The sequence below is a fragment of the Phycodurus eques genome, chromosome 15 (assembly GCF_024500275.1).
Source record: "Phycodurus eques isolate BA_2022a chromosome 15, UOR_Pequ_1.1, whole genome shotgun sequence".
Taxonomy (NCBI): domain Eukaryota; kingdom Metazoa; phylum Chordata; class Actinopteri; order Syngnathiformes; family Syngnathidae; genus Phycodurus; species Phycodurus eques.
The window spans coordinates 10,493,075-10,513,709 of record NC_084539.1 but is presented as its reverse complement, the minus strand read 5'-3'; the positions used below and the strand labels follow the sequence as shown (position 1 = coordinate 10,513,709).

Genomic DNA, 20,635 nt, shown 5'->3' with positions numbered 1-20,635 from the left:
TGTTTTTGAATGGCCCAGCCAGAGCCCTGACTTAAACCCAATTGAGCATCTCTGGAGAGACCTGAAAATGGCTGCCCGCCAACGTTCACCATCTAACCTGACAGAACTGGAAAGGATCTGCAAGGAGGAATGGCAGAGGATCCCCAAATCCAGGTATGAAAAACTTGTTGCATCATTCCAAAAAAAGACTCATGGCTGTATTAGCTCAAAAGGGTGCTTCTGCTAAATACTGAGCAAAGGGTCTGAATACTTATGGCTGTGTGATATTTCAGTTTTCCTTTTTTCATAAATCTGCAGAAATTTCAACAATTCATTTTTTTCTGTCAATATGTGGTGCTGTGTGTACATTAATGAGGGGAAAAAATGAAGTTAAATGATTTTAGCAAATGGCTGCAATATAACAGAGTGAAAAATGTAAGGGGGTCTGATTACTCTCCGTACGCACTGTATATAGAGGCGATGGAAAGTGAACACACCATTGACTTTGCAACTTGAAGAGTAGACTCTTCCTTGAAAAACAGCTCCAAATGTGTCAGACTTCACACATATTCAGTTGGATTTAGGTCTAGGCTCTGGCGGTACATTTTTCTGGTGATGCCGTTCTTTTGTTGATTTGGACCATTTATGATGTTGACTTTTCTTTAAATCACAAAAAAGTGGTACGCTTTTTAAACAGGGGTGTATTCACGTCCTTTATCCACTGTATAACCCACTGACAAATCACAAGCTGGTTGGTTGACATGCAGTTTCTTTGTAATCACATTGAGCGAAGGCTTGAGTGGCTTCAGGGCCTGTGATTCATCCTACAGAACACAGCAGACAGCAATGACTTTAATAACCAGAGCTGTGTTTCCACAGCATGTTTTGCTCAAGAAAGTAAGAGCGTCCAGAGGATGTAGAACAAAAGACATAATTGTTAACAGACATTTTGTCCTATGACATCACAAAGCTATGCCTTTTATTTCCTTCTCCTTGCAGTGTTGCTTCATATCGTGTTCCATTGGAGGGGAAATTGGCAACAGACACACACACACTTGTTCACATCATTTTACCATGTGAAGCTCCTTTGTCCCAACATAGACTGGCCAAAGGTCAGTTATTTTTGTGTACTTATTACCAGACAGCTTTTTACCCAATCAATGAATCCGATGGAATATTTTCAGTTCATATTTTATGCATTTTCCCCCCACATTTTACAGGTGTCTTAATGTGACAAGCTTTCGTCAGATACCCCAAAGAATCAAGAATTACACCACACTTTACACATCCTATCTCTTCTCTTGCTGAAATCAGGCCATTTGAGATGGTGGCCTTATTTCATGAAAGTGAGCCAGCACTCATCTCACCTGGTATATTGTATTATCCATTATATCGTCACCCTGATAACTAGGGGTAGAACACACAATAAAAAGTTAATTTTTAATAAAGTCTCCTCTCCTATCCAACCATCCATTTTCTACACCGCTTATCCTCACTAAGGTCGCGGGCATACTGGAGCCTATCCCAGCTAACTGCGGGCAGGAGGCGGGGTACGCCCTCAACTGGTTTGCGAGCCAATCGCAGGGCACATTTAATAAACAACCATTGACACTCCCAATCGCACCTACGAGCAATTTAGAATCTTCAATTAACATACCGTGCATGTTTTTGGCATGTGGGAGGAAACCGGAGCATCCGGAAAAAACCCACGCAGGCACGGGGAGAACATGCAAGCGCCACACAGACGAGGCCGGATTTGAACCTGGGTCCTCAGAACTGTGAGGCGGATGTGCTAACCAGTCGCCCACTGTGCCGCCATCTCCTCTAATATTATTGTAAAAAATAGCATTCTATCTTGTGTAGTGTACTAGAAGTGGACGAAGAGATGTAATTTCAGGTTAGTGCACAAAGATTTATTTTTGCAGGTTGACACTCAGCACACACATTTCACACATATCAGATGCAGGACGTAGATGGCACTAAAAGGCGCTGTCGCGGGGAAAAAAAAGCTTGGCTGTCCTACTAGGTAAAAATTATACTCCAAAATTAACCAGTACAGGGTGTCCTCAGTTTACGACGGAGTTCTGTTCCTACGGCGGCAAGGCAACCCGAATTAAGTAAATATGTAAGTCAGAACACTAAACTATGCTATGGCATTAGTGACGTCATGATTACAGTAAATATTTGTCTACTGTGTCGTATATAAAACAATCAAATGAAAAGATCTAAATCAGGTGATGACTGACTTTGCCTTCTCGCGAGGCTTGACAACGTATTCTTACGCTGCTGTGCAAACTAGTTCATTCTGCGCCATTCGGAACCTCAAAACATCGTATGTCGGGACCGTTGTAAACAGAGGAACCCTATATGCATGAACTCATAGTCCGTATCGTGCTGTTTTGTGTGTCTGACTTCTGACCTTGTTCTTGCCAAGTCTCCCTGTCCTTTCTTTGCTGTGTGGACAATTGGCCCATGTTGCCAACAAAACCCTACTGTCAGGATCATTCCATTCTGAAATTAATCTGTAACAATGAACTCAGAATCAAGGAATCAAACAGTAAGAAAGATCATTGTAGCTTTAACCTTCGTCAAAAGACAAGTGTGTACCCCATGTTGACGTCGCTGTTTGCGTTGGGTATCGCGTGGTTTCAATGCATTCGGCATTCATGCTCCCCCAGCTGGGCGCTACGTTTTGCGCAGTCATGCTACTTGACATTTACACGTCAGGTGATCGGACTACTATTTCTTTGCATAGATCAGCTTTAATGGAAAAACACAAGTGCTTACCATATTTCGTCAAATAGTGGTCTGCGCTCTTAAAATGCAGCACCTCAAATTGGACCAAATATTGTACTCAAGTAAGAGGACTGTTACTTTAGAATAATATGAGTCAAGTAAAAGGAAAAAGTAGTCATTCAAATATTTACTTGAGTAAGAAAGTACTCAATAAAATAAATACACAAGTAAAAAGTAACTTGTGATTAACTTCTGTTTTTTTTTTTTTTTCCCAAATCAGAGGATGAAAATCAAATAAAATAAAAAAACAAATAATAATTTACGGGAGTCGACACAGATCTGCCACCATTTAAAATTTTAACTGCCCAAAAACCAACAACACGTGCATTGGGCCCTACAGAAACATTATTTTCTGTATTCACTGAAATGACTTGAGGAAGAAGCTGTTTGCTGAACAGACCTAGTTATTGTGTGTGCGTGTGCGACACCATATCATAGGGGTAATTTTTCCACATTACTGCCAAAACAACAATAGAAACATCTGCAACTTTCCGCATGGTGTTTTCACAAGTTATAAGTGGGTTGAAATTTTCAAGTTGGGCAGTCACAATTGAAGAGCTGCATGACAATGCTGTTGTTTTCTGGAGTCTGTAAAGTAAACACGCTCGCGCTGCTGTTTTTTTTCTTTTCACAAATGATTGGCTCGCGAAGGCTACGTGCGGTGTCATGTGTCGTCTGATTGGTGAATTGGAGTCAAATGACATTAGTATTGGCGCAACGGGCGCCCTATGTGGAAGTCGAAAATGGACTCTAAAAATAGATGCGCACACGCAAAAACGGATACATAAAAGTAGCGAAAGGCATGTCGATCATTGTAACGGAGTAAAAATATCAATCCTTCACTTAAATACTTAAGTAAAATTAAAAAGTATGGTGCATTTAAAGTACTCTGACAAGTACAGTTTATCGAAAGTATTACTTGAGTAAAATGTAGTGCGTGACTACCCTCCTCTGAATTGGACAACACTTTTTTAAGCTCTATTATAACACATCTGATATCACTTGATGTCACGATAGATGTCTTCATCAAAACACATTGCACAGCACATGTGGAATCTGTAAAGCTGATGTTGATGCAGAATTGAGCTTATAAAAGTTAATACAATATAGAATAATACATACAGTGTTCCCCCGCTATTGTCAAAATGTGTGAGTAAATGATGCCCCTTCCAAAAAGGTTTATAATTGCTTATAGCTGCTAGAAGAGTGCGGCAAAGCACTATTTTTCTATTTGATAGGGCTAGTGCTAGATTAAATGAAACTCCTTCCCTCACTTCAACATAGTTCCTTGGCACAAAGATGCCACAAAACGGCAGCAAAGGAATTGGAATATGTGTGGGAACACTGTATGTATTTATTATTACACAGACTATAATATAATACAGTACAGCCTTTAATCTATTTTCAATTGCGCTTGTCCTCATTAAGGTATTAAGGTCTCAAGTGAGCTAGAGTCTATCCAAGCTGACTTTGAGAGGTGGGCTACACCCTGGACTGGTCACCAGCCAATCGCAGCGCACAAATAGATAAACGAGCATTCATACTGACATTCACACCTATGGAAAATTTTGAGTTTTCAATCTTGTCCTCAAATGATGTTTTTGGAACGCGGGAGGAAGTTGGTGTAAAGAGAGAGAACCCACACAATCACAAAGAGAAAATGCTAACGCCACACGAGGGCCTGAGCCTAGATTCAAACCTACAACCTCAGAAGTGGGAATAAGACATGCTAACCACCTTTAAGTGCCGCAATACATATTCATTATAATACGTATTATAATGTAATATATCCATCCATCCATCTTGTCATTATTTAGTTGTGAAGAAAATGATACAAAATCGAATATAATTTCACAAAGTCAAAGTAAAGGTCTCCTACCATAATGCACCTGGTTTCTAATTGGCGCATGGTACTCTCTGCAGTTGAATACAGCCATTATATGAGGAAATAATAATTTTCAAAAAACTATGGTGATTTCTAAAGTTTACGTTGGGGTGAGACATTTGCAGTTCCTCCTCGTGAAGCTAGATGACGTTCTCAAAGAGTTGCATGGAAGACATAATACTCTCATCCTGTTCCAAAGACAGAAAAGTAAGTAAGTGTAATGCGCCCTGGTCTGAATTGTGACTTTTGTTCTGGGTTTACCTTTTGACAGGTTTCTATGAATTCATCAATCGTCACCGCTCCGTCTCGGTTCCGATCCATTTTCTGGAAAATGTTTGCTTTCACGTATTTATTAAAAACAACAATTTGACCAAACAGACAGGGTACCTGGAAGAATTTCTCCACATGTTCATAGGGGGAATCTTCTCGTACACTCGGTAAAGTGTACCTGCCCATCATGTCATAAATGGACGTCATTATTGCCAACATGTCCTGCCACAAATGAAACAAGCATGACTCAAGAAGTCATAACAGTCGTAGGTGTTCCACTCTGGAGCCATAACAGTGCCATTCCATTTTGGCATTGAAAAGAAAATGCTGCCATTTCAGAAAAAAACTAAATAAATTACACAGAAGTCCCATTGAAACAAAATATTTATCACATCGAAACAAAATATATAAATATTGTATTTTGATAGGCGGCACGGTGGCCGACTGGTTAGAGCGTTAGCCTCTCAGTTCGGAGTTCAATCCGGCCCCGCCTGTGTGGCGTTTGCATGTTCTCCCCGTGCCTGCGTGGGTTTTCTCTGGGCACTCCGGTTTCCTCCCACGTACCAAAAACATGCATGAATTGGAGACTCTAAATTGCCCGTAAGTGTGAATGTGAGTGCGACTGGTTGTTTGTTTGTATGTGCCCTGCGATTGGCTGGCAACCAGTTCGGGGTGTACCCCGCCTCCTGCTCGATGACAGCTGGGATAGGCTCCAGCACGCCCGCGACCCTAGTGAGGAGAAGCGGCTCAGAAAATGGATGGATGTATTTTGATATTTGGTCATCAGTCTTCAGATTTCCCCTTCATGTTAATTTTTCAGTGACAGCCTTTATGTTTTTAGTTTTCTGTTTTTTAGTTTCAGCTTCTTGAGTTTCCCCTTTTATTTTATTTCAGTTTCAACTTCTTGAGTTTTTGTTTTGTTTTTGTTTTTTTGGTTTCAACTTTCTGAGTTTCAACTGATGTTTTTTTTTTTCCAGTTTCAACTTCATGTGCCTTGTGTGGATTGTCACGTGTAATAATACATATATTTTCAATGCTGAAACTCAAGTGACAGTGTTTTGACTCCATATTTCTCACACTCAGTAGAAGTTGCGTCAACCTCCTTCGTGATGTAGCCGTCCTTGTTGATATCATAGAGATTAAAGGCCCAGCGCAGCTTCTCCGTCACCGAACCTCGAAGCAGCACAGACAAGCCCAGTACAAAGTCCTGTGAAGGTAATTCAGTTAGCTGATAAATGTTTTCCAAATTGCAAATAGCAGTCGATCTGATAGCAAGGCGAGTGGCGGTGAACTCGCCTCGAATCGGATGGCGCCGCTTCTGTCCAAGTCGAAGGCATTAAACAAGAAATGCGCATACATGGTGGCATCTGGGGAGCAAGCCACAAAAAAAGGATAAAGTTGTGTTATGTTGCACAATCTAATAAAAAACAAATTGAAACAACTCTCAGAATGATGCAAACTAAATTCAAAACTGGCATTTATCATCATGTTTACCTCCTTGAGGGAAGAACTGTGAGTAAATGGTCTTGAATGTTTCTTCATCCACAAGCCCACTGGGACATTCCTATTGGGGAATAGGAATGAATAACTACAAGTGAACACAAGGGGGAAGGGTATAACAATCAAATGTTCAATTATTCTTGTAAAAATTGTTCCATTATGTGTGCGTCTTGTACTAAAACATATCCAGATGTCTGCTTGGTTTTCTGATGGGAAGGCACTGACAGTTCATTTAGGTTTATACAGAGGACAAGTATACCCTGGACTGGTAGCCAGCCAATCAAAGGGCACCAAGGGGAAAAACAACCATTCACACTCACATTGACACCTATGGATAACTCATCTTCAATAAACCTAACCTGCATGTTTTTTGGAATGTGGGGGGAAGTCGGAGTACCCAGAGAAAGCTCCACGCAGGAGGGCCCGAGATGAGATTTAAACCCAGAACCCCCCGACTGTGAGGCAGACATGCTTACCGCTACTCACCGTGCTGCCGCAAGTTTTGTGATAAAGGGGAAGGGAGACACACTTCTGTCCCGTCTGTATGGTAATACAGTAAACCCCAGGGGATAGGGACTGAGACCTGCCACAAATAGTAAAAACCTGCGAGTAACTGACGCAGCTCTTGAAAATGGATTATATTAATACCATAAAACAACGGTGTCAAACTCAAGGCCCGGGGGCCAGATGCGGGCCGTCACATCATTTTATCTGGCCCGCGAAAGCAAATCATGCTCGTCAACTTCCGTGATTTTTGCTAAAATCTGTACCCAAATTCCAAATTGTCATAATAATAAACAATAATGTTGAGATATTGCATTTGTATGCACCTTGTAGGGGTTATTCAAACCAGTCATGGTGGGCAATGAAAACTTTCGCAACTTTACCCCCTTTTTTAAGACCCTTGCTGCAATGAGCCTGTTTTGATAGGGCGGTCCTGTCTCAGCCACTGCTCACCCCGTCCCCCTCGATTGTGGGATGTGCCTAAAAAGGGAAACGCTTTTCGTTGCCATGAGGACTAGAGGCGCAGCAAGGGAGTTTCTACTTTTTGAGTCTAAAAAAAAGCGAGTGCAATGGTCAATTAGTGTTGCGGATCTGTGTATGTGCCACATGCAGCGGACACATCGCTAACCAAAAACATAGGCATCTTAGTACAGATTGTGTGGGACATTAGATGTTCCATTGCACAAGCAACATGGTTTTGCTTACAGCGATGATTCCTGACCACAACTCATGACACGCATCCTTAATGTATTTAGATGGCATTGGCAAAGCTGACTTGTAATCTTCGTCTCCACTTTAATTGCAATTTACCTCCTTTAAAGTGCTCCAAAACCTCCAACTCACAGTATGTATTATCATCCACAGTGGACAGTATAAATCACGTGAGAGCTCAAACTCAGCGTTGTAGTGAACGTGCACCAAAAAAAAAAAAAATGTAATAAACATGACCTGATTAGTGTTCAACCATTTATTTTTAAATAATTGTTTCTCTTAATGATGGAAAATTCTAGAAAAAAAACCAACAACTGAAAGAAAGCGTATATATGAGACATTTCCCCTCCATTTAGCCACTTGTGTCACTGATGGGTCATTATATATTGCTGGGGTGTCTATCTCATTTTTGTCTCGGGCCGCATCATAGTTATGATTCCCCTCAGAGGGCGGTTAGAACAGTGAAACCATATAAATGTTCAATCACAAAATCATATTATTACCATTACACAACAAATTGAGGGATAACTAGTTTTGAAATTAGAAGACAACGATAATAGTTTGTTCAAGTATTTTTTAAGTTACTGTAGAAGAAGGATTTGGTAACAGAAAAATGCAATATCTCAACATTATTGTGTATTATTATGACAATTTGGAATTTGGGCAGATTTGAGCAAAAATCACAGAAGTTGACGAGCATGATTTGATTTCGCGGGCCACATAAAATGATGTGGCGGGCCGCATCTGGCCCCCGGGCCTTGAGTTTGACACCTATGATATATAGAATGTAAATCTTAAAATCTTTTTAAAAAATATATAACAAAATGAAGCAAAGAACAGGGCAAAATATTTTGTCTTTTACATTTTTCAAATACTTTTTCAAAGAGCTCCAAACTTTAACATGGTACATTTGACTCACAATGTAGCATGAGGGATAATCAATTAACCAATTGTTGGAAAAAACAGCTAAAAGAATGCTACCAATGTAAATATCACAGGCTTCTTGATATTTTAAATGCTCGTTGGGCTGGATTAAAGAACGGAACAGGCTGTGGTCCATGCGTGTACCGCAGAAATTTTGAATATTAATGTTTATAAAGTGTGAATTTAAGCAAATTTCCTGAGCTAGATAAAGTCCCTAAAATCCTTTTTGAGGATTTTTATCTAACAAGTAACTCATCTCAAAGCATTTACTTGCATTGGTAAGAACATAAATCAACACTTATTGTGTCGTTTACCATTTTGACCATTTACTGCTCTCTTTTAATACTCATATCTTTGTGATAAACATCTTCATTGTATCCGCCTCGGTTGACACTGACAGCAGTGCTACATCTACTGGCAAGAGCGCCTGGCTCTTGCTATTGTAGGTTACGCACATTTGGTCACAAGCTGAAAAAGGTAGAAACCTTTGGTAGTTTTGATGAAAACTATCCCCCCCCCCTCCTCTCCTTTTCATCATGCTTGCCTCTTTCTGAATCAAGTTTACACATGCACACAAAAAAGATGGAATGGTCCATTGCATGACGAAGTAGAGGGGAGCGCTTGAAACAATCATAATGGATTAGGCATTTTGTTGTTTTTAGAAAATGGATGGCTGGATGGATGGATAATCTTGTACAGTGAAATAAATAATAGTTTATTTAAATTGAAGACAACTGTATCAGTAAGTTTTCATGAGACGTTAGGGGGACACAAGCAATTGCGCGTGTTTGTCTAATGGTAAGTCTGCCCCTGATTGTTGTCCGTTCATTCGTTTGCTTACATTTTTGAAGCCTCTGTAAAGGGACTGAAGTTCCTTCCTGGTGAACTGAGTCTGTGCCTGGAGCTGCTCAAGGCCCTCGGGTTGATGACGTACCATGGAGAGCTCGAGGTCACTGTCGCTGCTGTCTGCCAGAGGGAGGGGAAAGGAAGGAAAAACAAGCTGAAGGGGGGACATGAAGACATGGCAACAAGAATGGGAAAAACAGGACAAAGAAAGAATCTACCAGAGAGATGGAAGGCAAAAGAATTTAATGCTTTCCATCTGGATGCAAAACATAGGGAACGGGGGGGGGTTGACATGAAGAAAAGTGTGAGGAACATACAGTGGCAAGTCAAAATAATAGGGAAGAAAATGCTGGGGAAAAAAGCTCCTAACATCTGCTGTGCAATAGAAATCAGCAGCTATTCAGAGCAGGTTTAACAGCCTTTCATTTTGGACACTTTGGATATAGTATTCTAAGTTAATTTTCTTCTTAGTTCCAAGTACTGCGGATTATTCTCATTTATGACTCTAAGAATTGACACCTAAACAACATGGCAAAAATAATTAATTCCATGCTATTTTCTCTTTACAACGCCATATTCTAGACATTTTATTTTGGATAAGTGTCTCCACTGTGAGTTATGTAGAATCCAAAATGCCCACTATGAAAAGGGAGGATTGTGTCAAAAGTGCCGAAACATTATATTATTATAACATTAATATACAGGTACGTACTCACCATCTTTACAAAGAGTGCAACACAAATGGAAAGTGGGAAAAGACAAGACCGGGGGAGAGATTGAGATGATGAAAATAGAGGAGCAACGCATTTAAATATAGGATTGACCTAATTTAACAATACAGTATGTTTATTATGTTGTAGTTTGCAGTAGTGTAGAACTGCGCTGCATCATACTGAGAGCTGTATCTAATAATGTGTATAGTTGAAAAGGGGTGGCAAAATATTACAAACAGCTCTCAGTATGAGTAGCGCAGTTTTGCCACAACAGATCACAACCACAATAACAAACGTTCTTGTAATTGAATACCTTGCAGGCATTATTATATTTGTAACGACAGTATTTTTTGATGCAGTTCTTGCTAGTTGATAACATAAACCTCAGAGGCAACATGCATGTCTTACCTTCCTGCATCAAAGGGTCACACATCCCAAACTGTTTGAGCACAAAATAAAACATCCCCGCAACAACTACAATAGCAATAACTTCCATGCCACCCAATCCCGTCATGGCATCTCATTGGATATTGTGCAAACAAAAATAGACTTAATACAAGACTGGGTGATGACGTTTAAAAAAAGAATCTGACAAGGCAGCTTGGAGTGTAGACATCAGCAGTTACAAGCCAGACTCATTAGAAACAATCGAAGCAAAAAGATGCAAATTTGAAGTAGAATTCCACCACACGCTGCTGGGTGATGATAATAAGCATTGATCCCCTCACAGGATCCACAACTAGCCTCCATTGCTCATGGTGGTAACCCACCACCATCTCCTCTCACCTGTGTGTGTGTGTGTGTGTGTGTGTGTGTGTGTGCGTGCGTGTGCGCCCGCGCGCGAGTGTGTGTGTGTGTGTGGTTTGATAGTCTCCACTTCTCCGTCTTTATTTGCTCAGTCATTTCGAGGATGCAAAGCTGTAAAAGAAACAAGCGATGATCCATATCCGCTGACGCTTGGGATATATGAACAGCACTTAACAGTGAATGAGCCCGCTTGTCAATACTGTGGCGCTTAAAACACATTTAACGTGCCTGATAAACGGCGCCTTGTTTAAAGTACTGCACATACGCACAGCAGGCATGTCGTGGCTGCCGCAACACTTTGCCTTACCATCCATGTGCATAGCAACTCACATTGTTTGAATGTGTTTGTCAGCATGCTTAAGGGCCAACAAAGGTAAGTGTGGTACACAACTGATGACTCTGCATTACATAATGGACACAGTTTAAGTAGCAGAGGGCAAATCAATTGTTAAGAGGTAACATATTGGTCTTAGATGGGGGAGACAAAGTGGGACAGTACATTTTGTTGGCTGTGGAAACTTTCCTGTGGTTTCGAGGATTCCCTCCTTTCAGCCATTGTGCTGCAAAGGTACAGTTATGGACAATGACATCAGTTTTATAATTCTCCCCCTTTACACCACCTTCTCAATGCATTTGAAATACAGTGAACCCCCGCACATTTGTCGTTCGGCACTAACAAATTCACCTAATAGGTAGTTTTTTTGGGGGGAGACCCTATCCTCTGTTACAGTATGTGCTGAAAAAGTCATCTATTTGCTTTTTTTGTGGTCAGGCCAAAGACATGTTGAATATAAAAATATTACTTTACGACCGTCTTGTGGCATCTTGGGGCCAATGAACAATGCTGTTTAGGTGAGAAGCTCCATTTAGTCAGGTCATAGCTTTGTCTAATAGAAAAGTAGTGCTTGTCTAACATCTGGCATCTCTTGCAAATCTTTTTGGGTGAACATCAATTACTTGAAGATTTTCTCTATTGGCAGCAGGGCTTGGTCCCTGTCCACCGCGAATAACAAAAACTAGTGAAATACACAATGGGCAAGAGTACAATAATTTAACATTCATTATTATTATTGATTACATGTGTGCTTCTTGTATTAAAACATGTCCAGATGTCTACTTGATTTTTGGGCGGAAGGCACTGAGAGTTCATTTTACAAATATCCATTTTGAATTACTTCCACAGGATGTTTAGGGTTATTATTCAGATATCCTATGAGTCTGTACGATACGGTTAAATGTGAGGAGAGCACTGTCCTATACACCTCACGTTTCATCTGTCAGCATTCTCAATATCAATAAACACCAGTGAGTTTGTTCCATTGGATGCCATACATGCCTGTGACATAACAGTGTCTCTACCATATTTGACACATGATGTTTTATCCTTTGGATCATAAGCTGTTCTTTTCATTCGCCATACTTTTTTCTTCCAAAGGTGATCTTGGTTTCGTCTCTCCTAACATCAATCGATTCAATTGCTCAAATATTATTGCACATGAAGGCACAGTGAAAACAAACAAACAAACAAACAAAAAACTACAGAAAATGTATGTAGCTGCCACATATTGTCAATATCACCCAGAAAAAAAAGATACACTTCAATCAAATCTTGATAGTTCAATTCTCTCTATTATGCGGAGTACCGCAAGGATCAATCTTCAGCCTTTAATATTCCTATCTTTGCAAGCTCTCTTTTGCTCAAAGCTTTAGAAATATTGAAGTTTGTTGGCATGTGTTTGCACCAGCCTCAAAATTAGGCACCAAATTCAATGCAAGAGCTTTAACTTCCGTGCCATCTTTACCAAAACATGAGCGAGACAGAAACACGCTCTGTCACGACAATAACATCCAAGATGCATGAGCTCATGCCATAAAAACAATGCACCATCTTAGTGTTTAATGCATTCTAAGTCCTGATCTAGTCCTGCTCTTCTATTCTATTAAATACAGACTGCAAGAGTTGAGCGTGTGGAAAACAGTCTCATAACTACAGAGAAGTCGACATTGTTTTCTTTTTCTCTGCATCCGTAACCCATTCTCATGGTTATCAATTGGTGGCTAGGATTATATCCATCCATCCATCCATCCATCCATCCATTTTCTGAGCCGCTTCTCCTCACGAAGGTCGCGGGCGTGCTGGAGCCTATCCCAGCTGTCATCGGGCAGGAGGCGGGGTACACCCTCAACTGGTTGCCAGCCAATCGCAGGGCACATAAGTACAAACAACCATTCGCACGCACAGTCACACCTACGGCCAATTTAGAGTCTTCAATTAATGCATGTTTTTGAGATGTGGGAGGAAACCGGAGTGCCCGGAGAAAACCCACGCAGGCACGGGGAGAACATGCAAACTCAACACAGGTGGGGCCGGGATTTGAACCCCGGTCCGCAGAACTGTGAGGCAGATGTGCTAACCAGTCGTTCACCGTGCCGGCGCAACAGGTTTATATGAAATTATTATTACTATATTTAAGTCTTATTGTATGTATGTATTCGGTGTGGCTTGCTACCCGGAAATTGAATTTTTGTTGTGAAAGCTCACGTGTTTGGCACAGCTTTTAAGAGCAGATACCCTTCCTGACACAACCTACCCACGATCTCTCTCTGTCTGTTTGTCTGTCTGTCTGCCTGTATAATCTCTATTGCCAAAAGTATTCGCTCACCTGCCTTGACTCAAATAAATGATTTTAGAGCAAAGCAAATGTATTTATATAGCGCATTTCATACACAAGGTAACTCAATGTGCTAAACATGATTGAAAGCATTTAAAAACAAAGAAAAAAAAACATCTTATAAACATTTAAAACAAAGAGAAAAAATAAAGTACAATTAAAACAGTGTACAGTGCAAGAAATAGCATTTAAAAGTGGAAATGCTCTAAAAAGCATGAGAAAAAATAAGTTTTTAACCTGGACTTAAAAACATTCACATTGGGGCTGACGTCACTTCTGTAGGCAACTTATACCCAAACGGTAGCATATACAGGCTGAACAGGAGGGGTCCAAGCACTGACCCTTGAGGGACCGCATAGGTCATTGGCATTCGATGAGACTGAACACTTCCAATGGTTACAAAATAACTCCTTTCCCCCAGGTAGGAAGTGAACCATTTAAGGACTGTTCCATTTTGTCCAACCTGTTCAGCAGTATATTATGATGTACTGTATCAAAAGCCGCACTGAGATCCAACAAGACCAGATTTGACACCGTTCCCGAGTCAGTATTCAACCTTGTATGATTTAGCACTTTTGCTAAGAGCAGACTCTGTACTGTGATTCAGGTTCGGAAACCTGATTGAAATTTGTTGAAAAGTTACGTGATATCCCGTTCTAAATCCTAATTTTAACTACCTAGATTAGCATTGCAGTCCAAACAACTTTGAATGAGCAACATTTTTACACAGATATGAACTTTTCTTACAGATAACATGCTCCTTTGTGTTCCTCTAAAATGTTTAAGGTAGTTTTATATGCAAAACTGAAAAGAATTGAGCAATGGTACAATATTTCTGGTTGAATTTTTTTTTTTTACTAGTTTCATCGTTATTTTACATGCTGCAAGAGCTTTGCCTGTTGACCACTAGACGGCGACAAGTAGTTATAAATATTTCAAATGTGCATTTAACAGGAGAGGGGTCCATCTGCAGTGTGAAGGGAGGAGGCGTACAGTCCATATGCTTGGAAACCATAGAAGTGATTCAGTATCCAGTGGTTTCTTCTTTGTAAAGGTAAAAAAACGCCCTCTATACACGCACTCTCTATAACAACGCATCATCTTTGGACTCAGCTGATTTTCTGTATTTGCTGCTTAGCAAGTACTGTGATTGAGTACATTTCAACTTCAGGACTGGACCAGCGACGATAAGCGGTACACGATGGACTATTTCGCAACTACACGATGCACGACAAATATGGCCAGTATGCCATGGAGTAATTTTTTTAAGAACACGATATTATACCACAAAACCACAACTTCTTATTAGTTTTAAAGTGATGAGGCAGAAAGGGTCAAGACATACTTATTATGATTCGACCCCCCCGCCCCATAATTTAAAGCTGTTTCCAGGTGTCTTAATAACATGTCTGTGACGTTCTTTTGTCAATCTATCATCAAGATAGATCATTATATTTACACACCAAATGTCTTGTCTTGCTGAAATCAGAATGTTTTTTTGTTTGGTTTTTTTTATGTCCCTTCGACATAAAGAAGTAGAGCTCAGAGTGGGGAAATAAAAGCGAGTGCCCCTAAAGACAATAAAAGCATTTTAACTCGGGCATGCAGCAGGTCACATGCTACACTGTGTGTATGTGGCGCATGGACACATCTTCAGATGGAAATACCGCAAATGAAGAAATTACAAATTGTGTATCGTGTATTTAACAAAACCAAGTCCGAACAAAAGTCTGCTAGCCTAATGCCAACACACAATGCAAAACGCCATAGATGGGCTAACAAACTAGCATCGACGATGCGGTAATTATGAACCTTGAAACAACACATTCAGACAGAGCATATAATGATACGCAAAGGCATATGTTATTTATCTTCTGTGAACAAAGATTAATATTACTGCAGCTTATGCGAATGCTCACATTCGATGGCGTATGGCACGTTGGAGAGGTGTTCTGTTCAGATGAATCCCGGTTTTCACAGTTCAGGGCAGATGGCAGACAGCTTGCGTGGCGTCGTGTGGGTGAGCGGTTTGCTGATGTCAGCGTTGTGGATCGAGTGGCCCGTGGTGGCGGTGGGGTTATGGTATGGGCAGGCGAATGTTATGGGCGATGAACACAGGTGCATTTTTATTGATGGCATTTTGAATGCACAGAGATACCGTGACTGGATTCTGAGGCCCATTGTTGTGCCATTCATGTATGCGACAGCGTGTTCCAGTTCCCGCCAATATCCAGCAATTTCGCACAGCCATTGAAGAGGAATGGACCAACATTCCACAATCGACAACCTGATCAACTCTATGCGAAGGAGATGTGTTGCACTGCGTGAGGCAAATGGTGGTCACACCAGATACTGACTCCCACAATAAAGCAAAACTGCACATTTCAGAGTGGCCTTTTATTGTGGCCAGCCTCAGGCACACCTGTGCCATAATCATCCTGTCTAATCAGCATCTTGATATGCCACACCTGCGAATTGGGATGGATTATCTCGACAAAGGAGAAATGCTCACTAACACAGATTTAGACAGATTTGTGAACAATATTTGAGGGAAATGGCCTTTTGTGTATGCAGATAAAGTTTTCGATCTTTAGATCTTTTTTTTTTTTTTTTCCCCCGTGAGTCCAACTTACGAAAAATGGGAGCAGAAACAAGTGTTTCGTTCATATTTTTGTTCAGTGTATGTCACTGTACGTTAAAGTACAATACCGTAGTGTGCTACCTTTCATATTAAAAACATGTTACAGACATTTTTGTTGGTGTTTTTCTTTCATTACAATGGGAAATGTGCCACATACACACAGTGAACCGCTGCCTCTATGAGTTAAAATGCTTATTATTTTTATTTTTTTAAACACACTGATTGCAAGACGAATTAGGGTGTGTGAAGTATACTTTAATTCTTGTTCCTTGGGGTAGTTGACAAAAGCGTGTCACAGACATGCTATTAAGACCCACTGGAACTGATTTAGCTTGTGAAAAAAGTCACAATACATGATGTCTCTTTTAATGAATTGAAAAATGCTTCTACCTGGCCCCTGTTGAGTGGTGCTGGCGATGATCCACTTGACCAGACAGCACCTCATGAGAGATTTCCGTGAAAATTTGGGTCTCTGCCACTTGGAGCCCTCGGCCTGTCCGGCCGGGCTCGCGTCTTTCCCGTCAGGCATCAGACCGCCGTCCAGCTCCTTGTCTTCAGCCTTAAGGAGGACACAAATAGATCCAGTGAGGGATCTGTGAGACTTCACACCACCCACCACTGCGTGACTGTTTATTTTGTATGTTTGAATGTGGTGTCTCCTATTGCTGTATGATTTTTTTTTTTTTGGTCCAAGCCAAATACCACCTCCAGACATGTTTGATGTGGATGTGTCATTGAGTCACGTCCCCCAAGTTCAAGTGACATTTAAAAGCTACAAGTGCCGTATATCTGACTCAGCAAGAACCCAGAACACATCAAAGTGTATGAGAACCAGACAAATGCCACACCTCTTGAGAAAAAACTGAAGACTAAAACCAAATCATTTAGCACAGCAAAAAAAGAGAAAGTAAGTGACTGAGCCTAACCAATTTCACATGCTCATACTGGACACTTTATTCGGTACACACACACACACAATCCAATCCATACAGGTAGGGTTGCGTGTGAGCCAGAGCCTATCCCAGCTGACAAGAGGCAGGGTAAACCCTGTACTGGTCAGGAGACAATTATCGGGCACATATCAATAACCATTCACACTCAAATTCACAGCCATAGACAATTTGGAGTCTTCAATGAACCTAACATGCATGTTTTTGGAATTTGGGAGGATACCGGGGTACCTGGAGAAACCCCACAAAAACTGGCCGAGAAAGGGAAACTCCACACATGAGGGCCGCAGACGGGAAGCAAACCCCCTCAGAAATGTGAGGCAGTCGTGCTAAGCACTAGTCCACCTATTCTATCTCGGTTTATAATCAATGCTCATTTGATTGAATTCATAGTTCTTGAAATTTTTCTCCTATAACACTTAACACGTTTTAACATATTTTATTTCATGACTTTTTTTTCAATTATGCAGTAATTTTGTATGAATTATACTCATATTCATATAATCATGACATCACATAACCATACATTTTCTTTACTGTCTACATTATTAAGTGCAATAGTAATGTGCGCAGGGAGCAAGTCTCTGTCCATACTATTGACATTATGCAGCTTCTTGTAGTAGTTTGCTGTTGTATGTAGCATATACTTTTTTTTTGGGGGGGGGGGTCGACGCTAAGGTGCTGATAGGCGAGTCGATTTCGACTCATCGATTACATCATTTACATTTGACTGTCTGTTGTACTAGAGCGGCTCCAACTACCGGGGACAAATTCCTTGTGTGTTTTGGACATACTTGGCAAATAAAGATGATTCTGATTCTGATTCTGATGAAGGCTTGAGCGAAACACTGGCTGGATTTCTTTTGGTTTGGTTTTGACGTAGTTACAGCCGACGTTAACCATTCATTTTCACAATAACCAACATGGAGCCGGCGGGCACCAGGCAGTGGCGTGCCAAGGGGGGGTTGGAGGGGCGGTGGGCCTGGTGATCCAAATTAGGAGGGTTGGGGGGGGGGCATCAAAATTAGAGCAGGGCATTGACTCTTAGGGTTCTATTTCTGTTGACTGTGCAAAGTGTGCCGATGCGCAAATGGTGGCACATCTTGATTTTTGTGCAAGCCAATTTGACAGACCGCTCTGCATCACGATGGGCATACCGAGGCAACGAGGGTGTGTCCTTTGATTTCCGCCTGGCGAACGTGTCAATTTGGTGACTGAAAGTCGGTCCAAACTTACGCCTGCTCAGATCACGTCTAACTTTTGGAACAAGGTAGACCGCTGGTCTAACGCAATTTTGGTGAATTTGATTGAGATGCAGGCAGACAAACACGTGAGCTCCGCGGACATGTATTTCATTCATAAATATGTGAACAGCGTGCATGGAACCCTCTGAATCATTGTAGGAATCAATTTAGTAAATGCATTATTATTATCATCATCACTGTGACTAAACTCGGTCAGCAACCCTCACCCCCCGCCATTCTAATGTACGTTTGTAGTCAAGTAATGTAACCATATTGCATAACCAAAGTGTAACATTACTATTGCTAAAAAGGAGTTTGTATCCAGCATTGTGTGAGGAAGGTCGAGACATCTATTTCAAATGTATATTAACCGAGAAAATGGGAGCAGATGATGATGATGTATTGGAAGATATTATATTTCTGTGTCCAGAGCGCTTCTAAAAATAATGTTTCATTTCTTGTGATTTTCATCATGTCACCTGACACTGGAGCACATTCAGGGGTCTCTGCAGCCAGATGAATATTTCAGGGATAAAAGAGCCCCTGTTGACATTGTGTCTGAACTCTAAGAGAGCTTTACCTCTTTTTTAGTGTTAGGGTTTCTATTTCGTACATGAACTCATCATATTTCGCTGTGTTTTGATTTGGCTTACAAAGCTGACAAACCAAACCAAATGCACAAATCTATTGGTACAGTTGCAGTCTTTCTTTCAAAAAGATGCTTGTGAATGCAATATAATGATTTTTGAATGCACATCAATTAAAAATACTATACTGTGTGGGGAGCTTGGCTGTCTTTTCTGTTTGAATAAGAAAAGAGGGTGGCGGAGCACGCACATGCGGGCATCGCTCAATTATTCACTCCTTGAAATTGCATCAATAAAAGATCAGACCATTTATAGAACCTATTGGAAGGACAAAAAAAAAGCATTAAAAAGTATGAAAACCCATACATTCATGCAAACATTATGTGTTGCACGATACAACAACAAAATGTAAATACTGCATTTGTCAACCACTTTGTACTTCATTTTAGGATGAATTTAAAGAGGAAATTCTATTTTATTATAATTTTTTTTGTACTGTTCTAATAAAAATATCGTCTGCCTGCCTGCAGCTTTTTCCCCCTTGAGTTAAAAAAAATAATAATCATGAAATATATGAGGTGAAAGTGATTTGAATGGTGACTTATTAAACTATTGTGGTGCAGTTACAGAAAATAAACATACATTATGCAACATCTGGATAAACTCAAACATACACATTTAAATGAATGTCAGTGAACATTTACTGTACCTGCATGTTGCCTGCTTCCTTAGCTGTTGCAATGCTCTCCAGCTTTTCCTCGGCGAGCTGCAGCTGCATGCAAAAACAAAGAACGAGAGAGAGGACAGGAGTGAGTAGTCGTCAGAGGAGGAGCGCATCTGCTCACTCAACAAAGTGTAAAGATTGATTGAAGATCTGCAGGATCCAGAGGAGGAGGAGGAGGTGGTGGTAGGTTTGGACGAGATGTTGACGTGGTGACATACAGTATGTTATGAGATCCAATTAGATTGGGTCCGAGCTCAGTCCTGCCTCTCCAAGGAAATCAAAAGAAGAACTGACTTTTAATATATCTGCAAGCATCGCTTTTATGTGTACAAGTATGCTGGCAAAGACAATATAAAAGTTTCCCTTGGTTGTGAGAGATCATAGTGAATAATATTGCAGTTAACAATTTGAAGTATGCTACTGTTAATGTTGGTTGATTGTCTTTTGAGAGCAGACATTCATGTAGCTTGAATAAAAAGGGAGCAGCTTCAGTTTAAACTCACCGAGAACAAGTTGAAACAATCAATTTTGTCATTTTAAAGGCCCAGATGACAATTTTCCACATATGTAAACATTTTGCAGGTATGTTGTCATATGACAATGCAATGACCCACATTTTATTTAAAATTTTCTTTCAAACTGTCAAAATCTTGTCTGTATTAGGAAAAAAAAAAAAAAACATTTGATTTGATCACTGGGTAACACAATTTTTGCTGAGTTAGGTCTGACAGTTGTTTTTAACTCATTTTTTGGGTGCGGAATCCAAAACTGATCTCAGTTTTTCTCTATCGCGTCACGTTTTTCAACAAAGTGAAACAAAGAAAATATATATACCTATGTAAATAAAACACTAAGATGGAATAGTTTGAAAAATTAAAAAAA

General features: G+C 40.5%; 1 protein-coding gene across 4 annotated transcripts; it reads right to left on the bottom strand.

Moving 5' to 3' along the window:
• Positions 1-1,777: 1,777 nt before the first annotated feature.
• On the bottom strand, positions 1,778-19,926 carry LOC133413633 (calsenilin-like). Of its 4 annotated transcripts, XM_061698249.1 has the most exons (10): positions 19,739-19,926; positions 16,639-16,807; positions 12,821-12,823; positions 9,411-9,535; positions 6,425-6,494; positions 6,227-6,297; positions 6,030-6,137; positions 5,048-5,152; positions 4,922-4,984; positions 1,778-4,848 (listed from the first exon to the last, which is right to left on the bottom strand). In XM_061698249.1, exons 1-10 carry the CDS (start codon positions 19,805-19,807, stop codon positions 4,801-4,803), a joined length of 831 nt encoding a protein of 276 aa, XP_061554233.1. In that variant the 5' UTR covers positions 19,808-19,926; the 3' UTR covers positions 1,778-4,800. The 4 variants fall into 4 exon arrangements, with proteins under 4 accessions (XP_061554233.1, XP_061554232.1, XP_061554231.1 ...); XM_061698248.1 differs by lacking the exons at positions 12,821-12,823; positions 16,639-16,807; positions 19,739-19,926 and adding an exon at positions 10,537-10,642; XM_061698247.1 differs by lacking the exons at positions 12,821-12,823; positions 16,639-16,807; positions 19,739-19,926 and adding an exon at positions 10,537-10,618 and having other exon boundaries at positions 4,922-5,152.
• Between the last annotated feature and the right edge of the window lie 709 nt (positions 19,927-20,635).